At 37.5% G+C, this 20,287-nt stretch overlaps 1 protein-coding gene across 18 annotated transcripts in view; it reads right to left on the reverse strand.

Annotated features, from left to right (window-relative positions):
- Positions 1 to 17,635, reverse strand: part of KHDRBS2 (KH RNA binding domain containing, signal transduction associated 2) — a 631,853-nt gene extending 614,218 nt beyond the window's left edge. For all 18 annotated transcript variants that reach the window (XR_006717294.1, XR_006717303.1, XR_006717302.1 and 15 more), the window contains exon 1: positions 17,296 to 17,635. Coding sequence is in view for 7 of the 18 variants with exons in the window: in XM_045498652.1 (XP_045354608.1) it covers positions 17,296 to 17,386 (91 nt within the window). In the remaining 11 variants the exon portion in view is untranslated. The remainder of the gene's footprint in view (positions 1 to 17,295) is intronic.
- Positions 17,636 to 20,287: the final 2,652 nt, after the last annotated feature.

The raw sequence follows: 20,287 nt of genomic DNA on the forward strand, positions 1-20,287 counted from the left end.
TTTAACTTACGTATAATTATATTAGACTCACCAGCATTCAAACAAAGAAAAATGCTAACTCTTTAGAGACTAATAAAGTTGCTTTGGCATTTTAGTTCATTTCAGGGCTGACAATTAGTGCTACTAAGAGTAAGTTTCTACACTCAAATCTTCATCTCGGGGTCTGCTTTATGAGAACCCAAACTAAAATATTACAAGAGATTCCTATTACCCTGGGACATGTTCTGTTTTTCCTTAGTCAAAGTTATTTTAATTGCAATTGGAGCTATCTTAAATAATTATCAGAAAGTGCATATCTTGGAAGAATTCTGAGGTCTCTCAAGGAACTAAAGTCAGCTGGGCTCCTTCGACTTTCTCAAAAGGAAACTCACGCCTCACTCTATAATCTGTTTTGTTCTGTCTGAAGATTAAACCTAGATTTCCTCTATTCTAGGACAGGAACCAGTCCAAACTGGTTGGCTTCCTCCAGTTTTAATGTCAATTTCTCACCAGAAAGAATTAGGTAACCACTCTTATCCATTCGATTGCAGTCAGGTGAACAAGGGTCTGTAACAGAGCTCTGAAGGGATTGTGGTTCTAAGAGAATAGGGATCAAAACAGACTTAAAGAAGCCCATAAAACATCAATATAATATCAGTTATTAGGGACTAGAAAGCAAATTGCATTCAAGAAAGTTGTACTTATTTTTTCAATTCTAATTGGGAATGATCAAAAAGAGTTACTAATGCTAAACATTAAATGCATCAGAGACTTTATTCCCTCTTATTCACCTATTGTGAATCTTTTATTTTTTTTATGTTTATTTATTTTTTAGACACAGAGAGAGTGCACACATGGGCGCTCACACACGTGCACAGGGAAGGAGGTGGTAAGGCAGAGAGAGAGAGACAAAGGATCCAAAGTGGGATCCTCGCTAACATCAGAGAGCCAGATGTGGGGCTCGAACTCACGAACCACGAGATCATGACCTGAGCCAAAGTTGGGTGCTTAACCAACTGAGCCACCTAGGCAACCCTCAGCCAATGCAAATCTTAAACTATTGTTGTAAAAGTTTGAGACGTGTATAAAAAGACAGTTTATTTCATAGATTTAAATATCTCTATGGACTACTATTTAATATAAGTCATACATTCTTTGTTTTTTTTTTAAGTTTATTTATATTTGAGAGAGAGAGAGATGGACCAAGTGTGAGCGGGGGAGGAGCAGAGAGAGAGGGTGACACAGGATCTGTAGCAGGCTCCAGGTTCTGAGCTGTCAGCACAGAGCCCAGCGTGGGATTTGAACTCATAAACTGTGAGATCATGACCTGAGCCGGAGTTGGATACTCAACCGACTGAGCCATTCAGGCACCCCAGTATAAGTCATACATTGTAACATATTGGTCAGATAAATTTCAAAAGCCATTTTCTTTTATGGTAACATAAAGAATTATTGTCTGATACTATGAAAATTTTAAAATACAAGATAAAATGAATATCCATAGGTCATCTCATCAAAACCTCTATTTCCAAGGATATAGCAATATATATCCTTTGGGAAAAACAAAATAGTTATTTTTTTCCTTTTCTCATAATTTTCTATAGGGGGTTCTAAATACCCCCATGGGAACACATTTCAGTACTTCACAATGTTATATCACCTGATGGCATCTAAATCCATTTTTATTCCCATCCAAATGCAAAAAGAAATTGTCCACTGCATCCCTACACCCCACAACATGATCATTTTCCTTCAGGGAGTTGCCTTCCTGCCTGTATAAACACTCCCCCAAGAATTACCTTGTCAGATGTCAGGACTGATGTATTCTGTCAGTCTGGATCATTGTTAAATCTTCTTTTTGGTTATTAGTGTTGACATGATGAGTACCTACATGTTTACTAAATGATAGTGGTTTGGTACCTGCTTTAGGGATTAATGTAAAGTCACCAGTCACTTATGCCCTTGGGCAATTTCAACAACTTTATGTTGCATTTTCAGTGTGATAGCGATGCTGGCAGTTAATATGACATTGAAGATCAAGAGATAATAAATGGGCTATCATTGTACATGTAGACGTAGGTCTCCACTGTTCGTTCACATGTGTATCTTTTTACCCAGGGTAAGGTTGTCAATTCTGTACAATATATTGTTTCGGTACAATACGCTTTTTTCTTATAAAAATAGAAAGAGCATATAATCTATTATCTAAAATTATATGGCCTTTTAAAATAAATATTTGCTGTGTACACTATTCCCTACTATTTTGTGATACCAGAACCTGCTGTGCAATTCAGGACAGTGCAAATGTTCAGGTTTTAATAGCTATCACTAGTGTTCATGACCACAAATACCTTCCTTCTTTATTGGTAGAATGCTACACCTGTCAGATTCAGTAAATGCCAAGGCCTCTAAGATGGCTAGTCTTCTCCTCAATTATAATAAGAAAAGTGTATTCATGTTTTCTTCAAAGATTCTGTTTTAAATTATGAGGAAAAGGCAAAAGTTTCATTAAGTTACATGTAATTTTAAAGCACATATAGACACATGTCATGCTTAATCATCTTAAGGCAGTCATTATTTCCTTTTATATTGAAATAAACACATGGAGGGTCAATACTGTAAGGTAGTTCACATATACTTAAACATTATGATCTTTATTTTTCTATATTTCATGTGTTTAAACACTACACATCCATCATATTTACACTATTATCTTCAAACATTTAAACACAACAATGAGCAAAGGAAAATATTTTCAGTAAATGAAACTAAAACAACTGGATATTCAAATCCTAAAAAAAAAAGGAAGCATTTTGACCCTATCTTGATACCATATACAAAAATTACTTCTAATTAAACTTAAAGGCTAAACCCATAAAGTCTCTGGAAGAAAATATTGAGAAGAACTTTGGGACCTTAGGTAGGCAAAGATTTTTTAGAGGGGACAAAAACAACACTAAGCATAAGGGGAAAAAATGATAAATGATAAATCAGACTTTACAAAAAGTAACTTCTCTTCAAAAGACACGTAAGAAAATTAAAAGCTAAGCCACATATTGGGAGAAGGTGTTTGCAGTAGGATGCAGACCCAGCACATACAAATAGCTCCTACGACAACAAAATGATCAACAATCCAATTAAAAGTTTGTCAACATTCTAACCAATCACTTACAATAAAAGAATATAAACAAATGGCCAAAAAGCACATGAAAACATCCTCAACATCATTAATCATCAAGGAAATGCAAACTAAAGCCTCAGTAAATTAGCACTTGAAACCACAAAAATAACTGTTGTTAAAGACTAAGAACTTCAAATGTTGGCAAGGAAGCGGAACAACCAGAGTTTTCATACAACACTGGTAGAAGAGTGAAACAGTGCAATCACTTTAGAACACTATTTGGCAATGCCATGTGAAAAGGCTAACTACATACATACATTCTAAGACCCTGCAATTCCACCCCAAGTAAAGAGAACATATGTTCGCAAAAATATTGCACAGGTACATTCATAGCAGCTTATTCATAATACACTAGCACTGAAAACAGCCCAAATATCCATCTTCAAGAGATTGGATAAACAAATTGTGACATTTTTATACAATGGAACACTACTCAGCAAGAAAAATATTAATTATTGGTAAGTACAACAATATGGATGACTTTCAAAAATACCCTGAACTTAAGAAGTGTACATAGTCTATAATTCTATTTATACAACTTGAAGAACAATCAAAGTAATCCATAACAGTAGAAATCAGAATAGTGGCTGGCAAAGGAAATGAAGATTAATGGGAAGGGGATATAAGGAAAGCATCTGGGCCGATGGAAATGTTATCTATCATGCCAAGAGTACTGCTTATACAAGATTACAGAATTATCAAAAGTCATTAAATTGTATACCTAAAAACTGCATTTCACTGTTCATAAAATTTGCCTCAATTTTTTTATAGTAAGCAAACCAAGCAAAGTGGGGTAAGAAAAGAATCTTTACCGATTTCTGCCATTAGATAAACACTGCACATACCCTTGCATAGGATTCATGAGGTGATTGGTTCATCTATGACATAATCGACAAGAGCCTGCTTATTTGATAAATGAGGAAATACAGGTTCAGAGAGATTTAGAAATTTGCCCACAGTTACAAAGTAACCAAATAGAAGATCTGGGACTCAATCACTAGTATTTTGACTTCACTTGATGTGTCCTTTCCACTATAATAGTAGCTCTCTAACATGTTTTACCACATTCCAGAGCAAGAAATATCATATAAACACACACATGATAAATGTTTCAAAAGGAATGTTGACCCTCAAAATTGATCATTCAAATTTTGCATAAGCACGTGTACTCTTTCAGGTCCAACATAGCCAATATTTCCTTCAGTCTGAAACAAACCTATCAAAAATAATCCATGTATCTTTTCACATTATAATGCTACTCAGCATAGAGAAATGCTCATAGTACAAGCTTTAAGGATATAAGAGCACAGAGACACCCATCTCATGCTCACTGTGGATTATACCTCCACTGATTAGAACAAAAGTGATAAATTCTTATATTGATGGTAGAATCACAAATTCAAGGGGAAAGTATATCAAGAAAGTGGCAACGGTCAACAAAGTCATATTGCCAACAAGTCAGTAAGAACCGTCAAGGAAAAAAACAGGTGCATGCAATGGATCTGGGATGAGGAAAGACTCAAATTCAAAGACAGTCTTAGAAAAGAAGTAGGGATTAATTTGACAGTTTTTGATTTGAGATGTAGTTTTGTATAAGGATGCTCCATGTAACACTAAGAAAGGGAGCAAGGTGGAAGCTGAGGGAATGGAGGGCAGTCTACGAATCACTATGTAATTTCAAGTGAGCAAAAGAAGTAATAATGTTTGGCTGTCATTTTCTTGTTAGTTTAGAACCATTAGGGTCTTCATTTTACACATGAGGAAAAGAGGCATATGGAGGTTAAACCAACTCACCCAAAATAATACAGATCTTTAATTATAGGAACAAAATAGAACCCAGGGAGTCTAGTTCCGCTACCTGTGCTTTTAACCACTACACTTAAACATCTCTCTTATATACGTTAAACCATATAAACTTGCTGGGTTTTAGGTCATTATGATTCAATATTATTGATTTCATGTGGTTCAACAAATTAATTACTCCTAGCTCTCCTCCTCAATGAAGCTGAAGTTGTTTGAAGAGTTTTCCAACCTCATTCTCTCACAGTCTCACTCTTCACTCTCAACCTAAAGAAATTTGGGATTTTCTCCAACACCTCTCTCAATTTGTTCCTTGTTGCCAAATCCATTAGAAATGTTTAATCTTTGCTTCAATTGGCCTATCTACAGCACTTGAAAATATTAACCAAATCCTTCATCATTCCAATACTCTACTAACCTGACACTGAACTTACTTGATCTTTCCTACCTATGTTCCAGGACACTCCTTTTAGTCAACTTCAAAGACTACTTTTGTCTGTCTCTCCTTAAGTGCTGACATTCCTCAGGGTTTTATCCTCAGTCTCCTTTCCGTTGTATTCCATATGTTCTCCCCCTCAATGAGCTCTTCTACTATCTAGGTCAATTTATCACCTAACTGCTAATGAAACCTTTACAGGTAGCACAGATCTTTCTCCAAACTCAACTCTCCAAGTGCATTTTCATGCCTTTTGATGTATATCCAACCGAACTCAGCATTAACCTCCTTTTAATTCCTATCTCAGTAACCAATACCACCGTTAAGCCATTACTCAACTGACAGCACCATTACTAAGGAGCAACTCAGACAACAGTCTTGACCACCCTTTATTTTTCATCCCCTCTGTGCAATCCAATCCTTTTTATTTTACTTGCTAAATTTCTATTATATCTGTCTACTTCTTCATGTCTGCATTCTCATTACCTGAACTCAGGTCACCATAACTTCTCTCTCTGATTGCTGTGCTGATGGCTTGCCCATGTCTTATAGCCGTTGAATTCATTCTCCAATAGTGCAGCCACATTATGCTTTACATGAAACTCTGACATCACACTGGCCCTTTTTAAGAGTTTTAAATGATTTAGAAGATTCATTTAAAAATCTTTAAATGAAAAGATTTAAATGATTCATTACTTTTCACATAAATCTAAACTTCTTAACAGTTTCCAAGAATAAGCCTCTACTTATGTGTAATAAGCCTCTACTATTCTCTTTAGACCCACTTTTCTTGATGCTTTCTCTTTCACTGTATTTTCCGAACATACTTAATCTTTTGGATTTCCAGACCCAATTCCAAAGTTGGACGGTGGAGGTGGGAGTTCCTTTCCACATAACACAAACAATTCTGACAGTATAACCAGAGATATCAGATTTCACAGGCTAGGGGTTCAGTCCTATAAGACTGTCCCCTCCCCACTTCAGACACCAAGTCCAGGTTGTTACCTGTACTTCTGATTGGCCAGTTATAGATTGGGGATTCCAATCATCCCTTCCTTGGACTTTAGATGTCAGTCACAAATCTAGGTTGCTACTTGTACATCTAACCCTCTGGCTGTAACCAGCGGTTCTCATGGCCTCCTTGAGTTCGATTAATTTGCTAGAGCAGCTCACAGAACTCACAAACCATCACTTTTATTAGATTACCAGTTTATTACAAAGGATATAACTAGGACGGCTAGATGGAAGATATGCATAGGGCAAGGCATAGGGAAAAGGCACAGAGCTTTTCCATGCTCTCCCTGAGTTAGTGCTCTCCCTAAATCTCCATGTGTTCACCAACCAGGAAGCTCCCCAACCCACTCCTTATGGATTTTTATGGAGGCTCCATTACATGATTAAATCATTGGCACTGGCAATTGATTTGACCTCCTCCCTTTCCCCTTCTGGAAGGTGGAGAGGTGGGGGTAGAACTGAAAGTGACAACCTTCTAATTATGTAATTGGTTCTCCTGACAACCAGCCCCATTCTTTAGGTGGGGTTGAAAAGTCACTTCATTAACATAACAATAGACACCTTTATGGCTATGCACACTTAAGAAATTCCAAAAGTTTTAGGATCTCTGTTCAAGACAGGGAAGAAGACCAAATATGTATTTCTTATTATAAAACACAATATTACACTTAATTTATACCTATTCAAATAAATGTTCTTTCTTTTCAGGCTTTGGAGATATTGTTTGCTGTATCCATGTGTAAGTCTTCTAGATCCTTCTTCACTGAATCCTGGTCATTTATTTAATTGTCTGTAACTCTTGTTCCCTCCTCAACCTAAATGTAAGTCTCAGATGGTAATACAGAGCACATATAATTAAAAAAAAAACAAAAAGCTGAACCAAGTCTGTACTGTTTTGCACTGATTAACCATGTGTAGTATATGCTTAACACACACACACACACACACACACATATTCCACTCATTTTACTCAAAGAGAAACCATTTAGCTTATTACAACTTACTCCAAACACTTACCACTTCCATCTAATTCCATTAAGTGGCTTTTAATTATCATAATGCTTTATTCTACCAGATTTTCCTTATGTGGATAGGACACAATTTCCAATCTTTCACTAATTTCAGAATACTAGCTTAATGCATAGCCATCTATCGTTCCAAAGTCCATTCCAAAACAATATCATATAATAAAATGCCATCTGCCTCAGCACACCAAATGTTCTTTCATCTTCACATAATTCCTTAAAGGCCCTCTCTTCCACCAGATCTTGGATGGATAAAAAGGCAGCTTCTCCCAGAAAGAAAATCTTAGGCTCTCTGGAGACATGGATGGTACTTAATTTAATTTAACACTTGCTTAAATTTCTGATTTAAATAACATTTACGTGCCTAAAAACATATAAGAAATGTATTCTATTATGTATTCATTCATCTACTGCTTGCATTTTATAGTTTCATTTTATACAATGAGTGTATTGTTGCATGTAAAGCAAATTTCTAACCAATCAAATTCATTAAAGTTATTTTAGAGGAAACAATAAATTCTACAGTAACAGGTATTTAACTCTTCAAAAACGGTTTTCAAACCATGTGCTTGGTATTCCCTTAAACAAGTAATATTCTTCAATATTCTTCAATGTTTGATGGCTCCTTTTGACACTCTTTTATACTACAAGTAAACGTTTACCTAACCTCTGACTTACTGCTTAAAAATCCCAAATTGGAGTATGCTACCCTCTAATCAGCTTCTTAATCTCCCCCCCCCCCCCCGCAAATAGGTACAATATTACCTGCCTTTGGGATATAATGTTAGGACCTGAGCCAGGGTGTATGTTCAATAAAAGTATTACTTCAGTCATCCCTTTCTTCTCAAATTAACAAATTCCTTCTCCTTCAGCCTCTTTACCGAGTTTCTGTCACAGAGGCTCCCTCTTCTGAGTTGTAGCCAGGGCCCATCATTTTCTGACATACAATTCCATGAACCTACTAAAAATATCTACACTCTAGAGAAAACACATTCATTCTGCTTTTCTATTAGAAGAGTAAAATCTAATCTTTAATATTTTAAAGGAAATGGGCATCAATTGTGCCATTTCTGATAACAGTGTAATAATACCAGCCAATCTGTTTCAAAGTTATTAAATTCTAAAACCTCGGAACCTATAGATAACATTTTAATCAAGCCATGCTGCTGAGTTATCTGTTTCTGACCACATGTGAAATCTGCTCACTTCCAAATTTTAAACAAAACCAATACCGCCTCAAGACACCAAGAGAGGACCTATAGTTGTTCTTTCTCCCTAGAAAAATTCGGCATACATAAGCAGTTCTCTAAAAGACACAGAAAGAAAAAATGCCTCAGCAAATCACACAAAGTTCTCCAATCACTTTTTGGATTCAAAAGGCAGTGGGGGGGCGGGGGGGAGGTTGAAAATGTTCTACTGTTCCTTGCCACCTCATCACCAAACTCCCTCAGAAACCACAGTCAAAATAAGTCATTCAGAAACATTCAGCTATCTCAATCTTTGACCCAATTCTGTACTTAGGAAAATTTCCCCATTTATGAATTTACTAACCTTTCATATATATCCTTATTGAAGAAGTTTGTGAATAATTCATTCAATACTTGCATTCAGGAACATATCTCAGAAGTTAATGGCAACAACCATGCCAATCTCCAAAACACACTTTGCGTATTAAAATCTGCCTTTCCATCAAAGCCTAACGAAAGTTGTGTCTCTTTCAAAATGGGCAACATGGTGTAATGGTTACACACGATCTTTGAGCAAGAAAGCCTGGGGTTCAGATTTACAAATTGACTTCTCTAATTCTTAATTCTTCTCATTTGTAAAGCAAGGATAATGGTAATAACTATGACATGGGATTGCTGGATGAATTGATTGTGGTAATGCATGCAAGACATCTAGTATAGTGCCTGACAAAGGAGTAATCTCCCAATAAATGTTGACAGCAATGACAAAGATGATGAAGAAAAAGAACCAATGATAACCATGACCAACAAGAGTCATGATCTTCTTTGAATTCCCACGATATCATTGGTTGTAAAACCTAGCAGACCTTCCCATAGACTGTTATTTATATCTTATGTATATGTTGAATTCCCCACAGATTATTTAAAAACCAATGAATTAAATATCTAATACCTCTTCAAATACCAAAAGCATACGTTGCAGACAAGTGTTACCAACATACAGTGAAGGGCATGTGTGATTATATAGTTAAATGTAGTAGAGCTCTAACCCAATGGGATTCATCCCACACACTAGCTAAAGTATAAAGCTATCTATAGTATATGGCCTAAAAATGTGTCATTCTGGTGTTCTCGAATGTTTATTATCTCTCTCTATTGCAGAATCTTTTTGGAAGTAGTGTTCAAGAGACAAAGATAAGCAATGGAGGATATGCTACAAATGACTTGTTTCCCAAAATCATTAATAATGATTGGGCAACAAGATGTTTGGCTATGACTTCTCAAGTTTTTAACAAATAAAACATTCAATCACGTTTATTAACAAAATATACAACATTGAGAAAATGAAGAAGTCATATAGCACAGGTATTTGCTAACAGTAATTTGGGAAATCAGTTATTAACCAGTACTCTGTTATTTTTAATAAATATATTTTCATATCACACTTATTTTATTGAAATTAACTATTTTTGTGAGAAAAGGGATCATTTTTCATTCTCTGAAAGTGTTAAACCGTACACTGTTTATAGCTTTAAAAAACAAACCGGTGCCAGAATATAATTCCAATTAAAATACATTTCTTTTATATTCAGACAAAAAAAAAAAAGATCAAATCAGATGACAAACAAATAAGGGCATAAGAAAAGCAGGCACTACTACAGAGTTCTTTCCAAGGGTTTCCAAAAACTACCTCTAAAACTTTTTTTCCCTTCTATAGCTGCTATGGGAACAAGGAGTTTCAATCTAGATTGTATACTCAAACAGAAACTAAGAATAATGGGGGCACCTGGTTGTCTCAGTCGGTTAAGTGTCTGATTTCGGCTCAGGTCATGATCTCACAGTTCCTGAGTTCGAGTCCCATGTCTTCAGGCTCTGTGCTGACAGCTCAGAGCCTGGAGTCTTCAGATTCTGTGTCTCCCTCTCTCTCTACCCCTCCCCTGCTCACACTCTATCTCTTTATCTCTCTCTCTCAAAAATAAGTAAACATTAAAAAAAAAAAAACTAAGGATGATGATCAGACCTCATTTTATTCCTAGTTTCATGTATCCTGTTACCAAGTCGCTTTGAAATAAGGTAAAGAAAAATATTGTCCCCATTATCCAGAAGGTTTATCCTGGTCATGCTCATTCTTATAAATGTAATTAATGAACTATGAATGTACAATGCATTCATAAGAAAATTTTATAAAGAAATAAATTAAAATTCACAAATGCATAGGGACTGAGTATCATATATAAACATAGAATACTTTGTGAAAGTGAGCTCAGGTATACGCTTCTTTATTCATGTAAACCTTCTCTGGGTTTTTCCTCCATTATAACCCCACACACTGCACATAGGTATATTCGTCCACAGCCTTGCAAGAATTATTAACCTTGTTCTTTGTTATGTTTTCCAGTACTACCTACAAGAACCAGGGAGGGAGGATACTTGATAATGCTTGTTTTGCAGACACAAGTGTAACACACCAGGACCCCTGGATAGAGTCCAACTGTCCAAAACAGCACACAATCCCAGAAATTTTGAGCCTCCCCGTGTCAAGAAGCTCCAAGGCCCATCCAGTTCCTGCCCTATCCCACACATACCTTGCTAGTCCCCGTAGTCCCTAGGCTCAGCAAAGACAGGGCAGATTTGGAACCGACCCCCTGCCTTCTCTGAGAAAAACTTTGTCTAATTTAACCAGGTGACTCAGAGATTGTCTTACTGAGATCAGACACAGGGATCAGTAACAAAAGGAGGAAAAAGGAAAGTAGGCTGTCTAGGTACCACAAGACCGAGGGCTGAGATAGGAGTAGTTTCTGTAGGGTTTTTTTGTGCCTTATATGCACCAAAGTAGATACTAGAGAAGCTGGCAAACTAGAAAAGTCAGTAGGAGCAGACAAAAAGAAAAAACAACCCTCAAGAAAAGCCTGCTAGCCAAAGGACTAGAAAGAGAGCAACTAGCAGGAAAGAAAACTTTTAGACAAACATCTTTCTCTAGCTAAAAAATACAGAAAGAAAACAAACAAACAAGCAAACAGTGTCTCATGTTCACCTCTGTCAGGAAAGTTTAAACAGGAAGCCTAGACCCAGCCTCATCCAGCTGTAAAGAGATATGTTTTCGGGCGCCTGGGTGGCTCAGTCAGTTAAGCGTCCGACTTCAGCTCAGGTCATGATCTCACAGTCTGTGAGTTCGAGCCGTGCATCGGGCTCTGTGCTGACAGCTCAGAGCCTGGAGCCTGCTTCAGATTCTGTGTCTCCCTCTCTCTCTGCCCCTCCCCTGCTCATGCTCTTTCTCTGTCTCAAAAATAAATTTAAAAATTTTTTAAAATTTTTTAAAAAAAGGATATGTTTTCCCCTGTGGCTGGAATCAGAAAAGACTAGATGGGGACTAGGGACTTCATTTCCACCCACGGTAAGGAGGCCTCCTGCAGCGGCAGCAGAGGCCACAGGGAAATCCTGGACTTCCTCACTCATGAACAGTTAACAAGGCCCTTCTCCCTCTACCAGGGTGGTATGAGAGGTCTCATTCTGCTGGAATTTTCATCATGCTCCTGCAGGAATGAAGCCTTCCCCCTACTACTGGTGTCCCTGGAGACCACAAAAGAAGCAGGGACAAGATGTTCCTCCCTTTCCTGGCCAGATGGTATCAATGAATGCCTAGTGGGGAGCCTGGACTTTCACCTCTGCCTCCAAGTATAAAGATGATGCCCCCTCTCCCCCTGCTGGCATGGTGTTAGAGGAAGCCTGGTAAAAGAGAATATAATTAAAAAGCGTGACACGGTCAAACTTTGATTTTGAGTGAATCACTCTGGCAGCACAGCTGGGAAGGGGAGAAAAGGGATAAAGGACGCTGAGCTAAGAACAGAAGAGTAAAACCAACAGTACTATAGTGCCTGGAAGCTAAGGCAAACACCAAGAAGTTGGAAAAAGACCAGCAGTGGAAACAGCCAAGAGACCTTATAAGAAGTCAGAAAACTTTTATTGGATTTCGCAATTAGGAGATGATTCTGTCTCCAGGGTCACTGGTTTTAGGACAATGATGAGGACAGAAGCCAGAATGAAGGGTTTTGAAGAGGTAAACTGAAACTATTTTATCTTTTTTAAGTTATTCAGATTGGATCATGCCTACAGGCTGCTACAATAAAAGAGTGGATAGGGAGGAAGAAAGTGGAGATACTGAAGAAGGGATATAACTGTAGAACAAGTCTTGAAGACATGATGAGCCTTAGGACTAAGGATACTGGTGTACATGAGTCACCCTAGAACAAAAAAGAAACATTTCACCTTCTGGGAATGGAAGACAGTAAGGAGGATTATAGAAATTTTTAGGTGATAGGAGGTTGAAAAACATCAGAAGAGATATATCCATTTCCTACTAAAACAGAGGACGAAATCAGCTGCCAAGAGTGAAGGATGTGTGGGTTTATGACAAGGCCTGGGAAGGTTTGGAATTACCCTAGAAACACACAGGACAAGGGCTAATCAAGCTCAAGTAAAGCAATGAATAAGTGACCAGTGACTGAAGGAACATGATATTTTAAAAACCCTCACTGGAACAATTTTTCATAAGATAATTTGTTTTATAATTTGGTCTCCGAGTTCAAATTTCACTTAGCAGTGATTCAGAGAGTAAAGGCAGTGCTTATCTTCTTACAAAGTCAAGCTTCAAGTTGAGGTCAAGTCTGCAATGCCATTAAAATGTTAAGGAAAATCTTAAAAGTATCATCTCATATTTGTGTAATTTCTGTTTATGTTATTTTTGTATAAAAATTCTATTTACATTTGTATAAAATATGGTTTATATTATTACAAACAATTGTTTTAACCTTAAAACACTCACGGGTGGTAGATATTACTTTTCCTGTTTTACAGATGAAGAAACTGAGAATCAGAGAGGAGGTAAATGACATACCTTACATTTCACAATAGACAAAAGTATCAACACTTTGTCCCAAGGGTTTTGTCTGTTAAAGCAGAATTTTCCCACTATCTCATAAATGTGTTTTAATTGAAAATCAAAACTATCTTGTCATTTTTTTTGCCAATTTTTGTTTTTTATTTAAGAAACATAAGCCAGATTATCCCAAATGTATTAGGAGAAAAAAAGGGGTTACATTAATCAAAAGGAAAGTCACATGAATATTTTTTTTTAACAGAAGCTAGTTTTAGACATTACATCAATACCTTTCCTGAATTTAAGAACTCTCCATGATCTGTGGAAAATATTTTGAGGAATACAATTTAAATTAAATAATGATCCTTACTGAGAATGTACGTGTAGTTAAGTCACTGCAAGTTAGCATTTGTGATAAATATTCCCAGTTTCTCTCATGGTTTTAAAGGTTCATTCCATATCTACAAACATGAAAGCCAATCCTAGATGGAAGGTCAAGCTTTTCACCCAAATTTTAAAATACCACCTAGTGTTCTTAAAAAAAAAAAAAAATTAACTGTTGGGATATTTGGCAATATTTGACTTCCTCATTTGATGAGTCAACCAAAACAATGATGAATCTACCAATATCTGTGAAAAATTCAGGTTAGGAAATCTTGCAAACCAGAGAACTTTGTAATTCTAATGAAGTCCGCGACTACAAAGAAACCTATACATCATCTAGTCCAATTCCTTAATTTCAGAGACAAAGAAACTGGGCCTGGAGGAAGGGAAGTTTATCAACATTCAGTTTAGGCAAAAGTGGAATTAAAATCCAGGTATCTGGATTCACAGTTTAGTGCACTTTCCAGAAGCAGCTTAGATAGAAATAACCTCATCTAATTTCACGTGGCAAGCAAATTCAGAGGCTGAGTGGAACTTTAAGGATCATGCTGAGTTTGCTGTTTTATCATATTCGAAAGCACCTTCCATAACAAAGGGATAATTAAACAATATTATAATCACAGAAGGAAAGTTATATTAATTAGTCAAACATATTATAAGCACTCTTCAAACCATATCATTCAAGATCTTTTCTAAGTAACAATCAAATACATAAAATGTACGGGCTCTTCCATTAGCTTTCTACTGAAAACACATAGCAGAAACAAGTGAAATAAAATTAACTACAATCCAAATAATTAAAATAATTAACAAACTACTACTTTTAACCCCATGGCCTTATGAAGTAGTTGCAAATGAGCACTGATTTGCATTTATCACCAATCAAAAATGCAAAACAAATCACTGTGAAAGCTCATTGGTTTACATCACTGACCTTATATATATTAGCTTCCAGAAAATCATTCCGAAGAACTGAATCATCTGGATCATTTTTATTGCTCACTCAGTCTTGAGACTGTCTGCACAGTACTGACTGAAATGTACTTCAGTGTGCACCTACTCTCCAAATGAATATCTATGTCAGGTTTATTTATAGCCACTGCCTTCAATCAGTGCATTTCCAGGTAAGAGAAATAAAATCATCTCAACATATTCTCCTATAGAGATCTGAAACAAAACCTGGAAATTTTGGCAAATGGCCCTGGATAAAACAATAAAAGATCCATACTGTAAAGTGTACATTAAGATTTATTAGAGATTCCAAAGGACACTCACCTTTTACTCTTCAATAAGTACATTTAAAAAACTTGAGGTACAAATAAAGAATTAATATAAACCTTATGCATCTTTTTTGCATAGCTCTTTATATACTCCGAGATTATAATCATCACTTCCTCCATTCTCTTTTCCTCATTGTGATTTCTCTGAAATTTGAACACCTCCCTTTGTTTCTTACTTAGATATTTTTCTATTTAAGAGCTTTTTCCTCCTAATTCTTTACAAAAGCAGGACATGCTTCCCCCTGCTGGGAAAAAATTAAATTACAAGGACGCTGGAACATGTTTCTAAATATCAAGAAATCAAGTTCCTGGGAAAGATAAAATGCTAAGGAATCAAGGGCATAGCCTTTTCTGACTGTTTCACCAGCCACAGAAACACTTATGCACTCTACTAAGAGTTTCTTATATGCATTTTTTTAGTTTGGCAGTTTTGAGATGTATACTAACTCCACTAACTCTCATCAATGACTTATGAATTAATCATTGAGCCTGCTGTCCCAAAGAGAACTCCAATTAGCAGGTCAGAGAAAATGATCAATTCCAAACTTTTTTTTTTCCATTTTAAAGACGTTATCAGCTTAATAAAGACACTTCTGGAAGATATACTGAAATACATGATTTGAGAAGGCTTAATTGCATTTTTAATCATTTTGAACAATCTTAACTTAAGCATTTATTAACTCATTAATTTTCAATATTCCTATCATTTTTATGCAGTCATCTTTATTTTTAATAAAGTAGAGTGAGAGTTTAATTTTTAAATTGACTTAACTTTTCATCTGAATTTCTAGTTTTTTCATTCAGTAACCAAGTAAGTATCATTGTTTTTTACCTTTCCAAATCCTCTAAAAAACTAACTTGTTCCTTGAGAAGCAGTTTAGCTATTTCACATGTTCAAGATTTTGATAACAAATCTTCCTTAATTGTTTAGTATGCAAAAAGGAAAAAATACCTTGAACTTTACTGTTGTTATAAATAATACTCCATCAATAAAATATTTAAACAAACCTAATGGCTATTTGAATCATACATGGAGGATTACAATTTTTCTTTCCATGTACAACTAAGTCTCAAAAAAGAAAACATTTCATTTAATGAAGAAGGGAAAGGAAGAGGAAGTTGTCACTTTCAGTTTTGCTATAGGTAAGTCCATAACAACCTAAGCTACAAAACTGCATTGTAGTCAATTTGATGATGAAGCAATTCATTATTAATGAAGCATTCATCAAAAAATAAAAAAAAAGAGTTGTTTTTAAAAAGGCATGTATAGATTATTACAGATATTGTATCTTTAGCAGATAGATGGCATTCTCTCAAGATGAATGGAGTAATTGGGCTAATATTTCTGTCATACATAAGTTTGCGTGCGTGTGTGTGTGTGTGTGTGTGTCTGTTTAAACAACCTTTCAAAGCAACACAAAAGACAAGACATACACGTTCCTCTGGGAATGAAATCTCCTTTAACATTACAGGTACACAAAAGAAAATGCACACTTGGTAAAACAGTTGATCAATTGTGGAGTGTTCCCAGGGGCCAGTATCTCACAGAGTACCCAATCATCACACTTCAAATAAATTGAAAAGCACTTTAGCCTTTGCCACATTCACTAACATTGACGAACATGCATAGTTTCATCTAGGTTAATTCTAAGTCTTTCCATAGGAAAGGCTATAATTAGATAAAGGGTATCAAAATCACTTCCCAAATGCAGCAAAAAATAAAATATAAAATAAAATAAAAAATAAATGCTGATTTGTAGCGAAGAAGCTCTTAGAACACTACACTCATCACCATTTACTTCCAAACTGATTTCCTTTTCCTCTGCAAAGTGAAAATATCCCTGTTGACCGCGCTACACTTTACGGTTTCTCCATCAATGATCCTAACAGGTCACATCACCACTGCCATTATATCTCGTAGCTTTGGTCTTCCCCAAATTAAGACGTAGAGAAGGAGCACTGCTGCCCGCCCCAAGAATGGGCTCCGTCCGCCCGAGCTCCGAAGCGAGCATCTTCAGGGGGACAGTTTCGGCGAAGGAGACAGGCGTCCCTCCCCAACTTCACTCCCCTAACCAAGCCGCGGGTGAGATAGGCGGCCAGTGATTTGTGCCCATCTGTGAGAGCAAGTCCTACCTTCCGCCAAAAGGCGCGATGCATGCACAAAAGATGGATCCAGGCTATCTTTCTCTGCCATCAGCTCAGGCAAATATTTCTCCTCTTCCATAGCGCGGACTTCGGACCGTCCCCGGGCGAAGCGCAAGGTTCCGCTCGCTCGGACGCAGGGTCGCCGGGCAGCGCCTTGCTCCCGCGCTGCTCCGCCTTCGCCGCGGCGCGGGGATCTCCGCGCGTCCTCACTGGCCCATGCACCGAGTGGCTGCGACTCCCGCCGTCGGGCTGAGCGGCCCCGCGCCCACACCTGCCCGTCCCTTCCGTCGTCCCTGGCTCGCGCCGAGCCCCGGCTCACACCAGCGGCCTTAACTGGAGAGGCGGGAACAGGGAGCGCCCCACCTCCGCCAACCATTCATTGGTGGCGGCGCATCGAGAGGCCGGGCCCCCGCGAAAGCTGCGGACTCTCATTGGGCCGCGCAGGACGTCGGATCGCCTGACTGGCAGGAGGCAGCTGCAGAGGGGAGGGGAGCGCAGAAGGTGCAAAAGCTTTCTTCTTGCAGCCCAAGCTTTCCCTGGTTATTAGGCATGCCCAGTTGTGTGGAGCACTCCGTCTTCGGCTGAGGTGCGGTGAAAGGAGAGAGCGGGAAAAACACCCGTTTAGCAGAGAAGCTCGGGTCCAAGACAGCAAGGGAGATGGAGATGAAGACTGAGCGGCTGAGGGAATGAGAAAGCACCAGGGAAAGTATCAGGTAGACGGGACTTCACCTGCGTCCCTAAGGTACAGGTGTCCCCCTCTCCATCGTGCAGCTCAGACGCACTCCAGTGTGCAAGAATCAGCAGCGCACCGGGTCTGGAAATATCATGAAGACTGCTTGTGATCGGCGGCTGATATTTCCAATGAGCCTGACCTACATCTCGGAGACGCAGCAGGATGTTCATTGATAAACAAAGCGGCTCTGGGGCGATATTGTACAGCAACATGCTTCCAGTGTACAATCATTAGCGTATTGACTTAGTCCTGGTTTCCTTCCCATCCATCCCGCCTCCCCTAATCCCTATCTATAGGAAAAGGTTCTGGGAGGGGCCTGAATTTTAAAACTAAAAAGCGATATAATCAGTTAACTAGAGTTTGTGAAGGAATTGGGAAAACAGTGGAAGGAAGAGTCCAGAAAATAGGTAACCACGGTTGCTCTAATTTCCCCCTTTCTCCTTATTTTAGATGTGACCGTGCGTTTCACCAGGTGCTGTGGCTGAGCTACTTTGTATCTATCCCACCTCTATTTAAAGGAGAGTTAAACCCTGCAGGTATCACCAACACTGGAAGCAGTGCCCATCCTTAATAATGGAGCCTGAAAATGCAGCTTGCATGCTTCAAGTGTTACAAAACAATCTTTCCACCGTCTTTTTTCAGACACATTCGTTTTCCAATTTGCCTCTCCTCCACTGTTTTCAGTGTAGAAGAATGGGGGCTAATTTCCCTACAAATAAAGCATGCTAAAACTTTTCCAAGTTCTCCTACTGTATTCAAATCTTTTCATTATTTTTCAAGATAAGGTTGGGAGAATATCTTTCACTTATATAATTTTTAAAATATCAATGTGACTTCACAGCCATTATCTCACTTTGCCTTCACAGAAGCACTCTGGAAAACATGGTATGAGTATTGCTTTCTCTCTTTGTAGGTATGGAAATGAAGGCGGAGACGGAGAAGTTCAGTGACCCAGAAGTTACAAATACAATCTCCTTGGTGCCATCCATGTTCATCCCACCCAGAGACTGAGTGTATGTTACCATGGGGCCATGGTAAGGGAATATGTGGCTAACAAATGTGATAGGACTGTTAAAAGTTCATGACATAAGCTGTGATGACTTTGTGATATCAAATTTCATGACGCTGATAATTTTGTTTTCTGACAGTAGGAAAAAAAATCACATTTCTTTAGGAATTTTTTTTTAATCAAGAGCTTTCCTATGTAAAAACCTAACACCTTAAAAGAGTCTGTGCTCCCAATAATGTTTTTTCTCTAGGTGTATAAATTATCTTCTGATAGAGGGATGGGTGAGATGCATGAAGGTAGTCAAAAGGTACAAACTTGCAATGATAAAATAAATAAGTCCTGGGATGTAATGTATAGCCTGATACTGTAGTTAATAATGCTGTATTATATATTTAAAAGTTACTAAGGGATAGATCTTAAAAATTCTCATTGCAAGAAAAAAAATGTTCAAAGCTTATAACTAGTTCATGCTAAAGTTGAGATTAAAATTAGAGTCCACTCAGCACCATTTAGCTCCAGATTGCACTGCTTTAGCCTACCTTTTTGTACATTAAATATTTATTTATGTATATATGCATTCAATAAGTGTTTATTGAATATCAAAAAGAGCTAGCCTATCAGAAAGATTATTTTCTAATGGGAAAAGAAAAATAAAACTAAATGCACAAGAGAACTGGTAATTGCTAATTGCTGACTGCAGTAAAGCCCAAGAGGGGACCAAGCAAGGAGTTAAAATATATAATGCAAGGAAAGACCTTTTTTTTTTTTTTTTTTTTTTGCAAGGTAGACTTGCAGTCTTGCTAAGGAGTTGACATTTAACGAAAAACCTAATGGAAAAGAAGAACCTATCTGTGTAAAATGAACAGAGAAAAGCATTCCAGGCAGATGAATTTGCCCATGCAAAAGCCATGTGACTAAAAAGAATTTGCCTATCCTCAGAACTGACTGGAGTCTATGTGACTGCAATGTGCTGGGTGAGAAAAGAAAAATATTAAAGGTGAGGGATGGAAGGGGACAAAATACCTAAGATTTGATGGTTGGAAAATAACTCAGATTTAATTTTAAGTGTTAGGGGGACCACAAAGGATTGTCATCACTCTGTATGTATGTGCTTCTCAAATGATCTCTTCTGGTTCATATTTTCAAAGAAGTTAAAATATAGAATTAAGGATATGTGTAGAGAGTACTTGTCATTTTAGATGAGTGTGGGTAGGATGTTTCATAGTTGAAGGAAGTTG

This window comes from Leopardus geoffroyi, chromosome B2 (assembly GCF_018350155.1).
Source record: "Leopardus geoffroyi isolate Oge1 chromosome B2, O.geoffroyi_Oge1_pat1.0, whole genome shotgun sequence".
Classification (NCBI taxonomy): Eukaryota; Metazoa; Chordata; class Mammalia; order Carnivora; family Felidae; genus Leopardus; species Leopardus geoffroyi.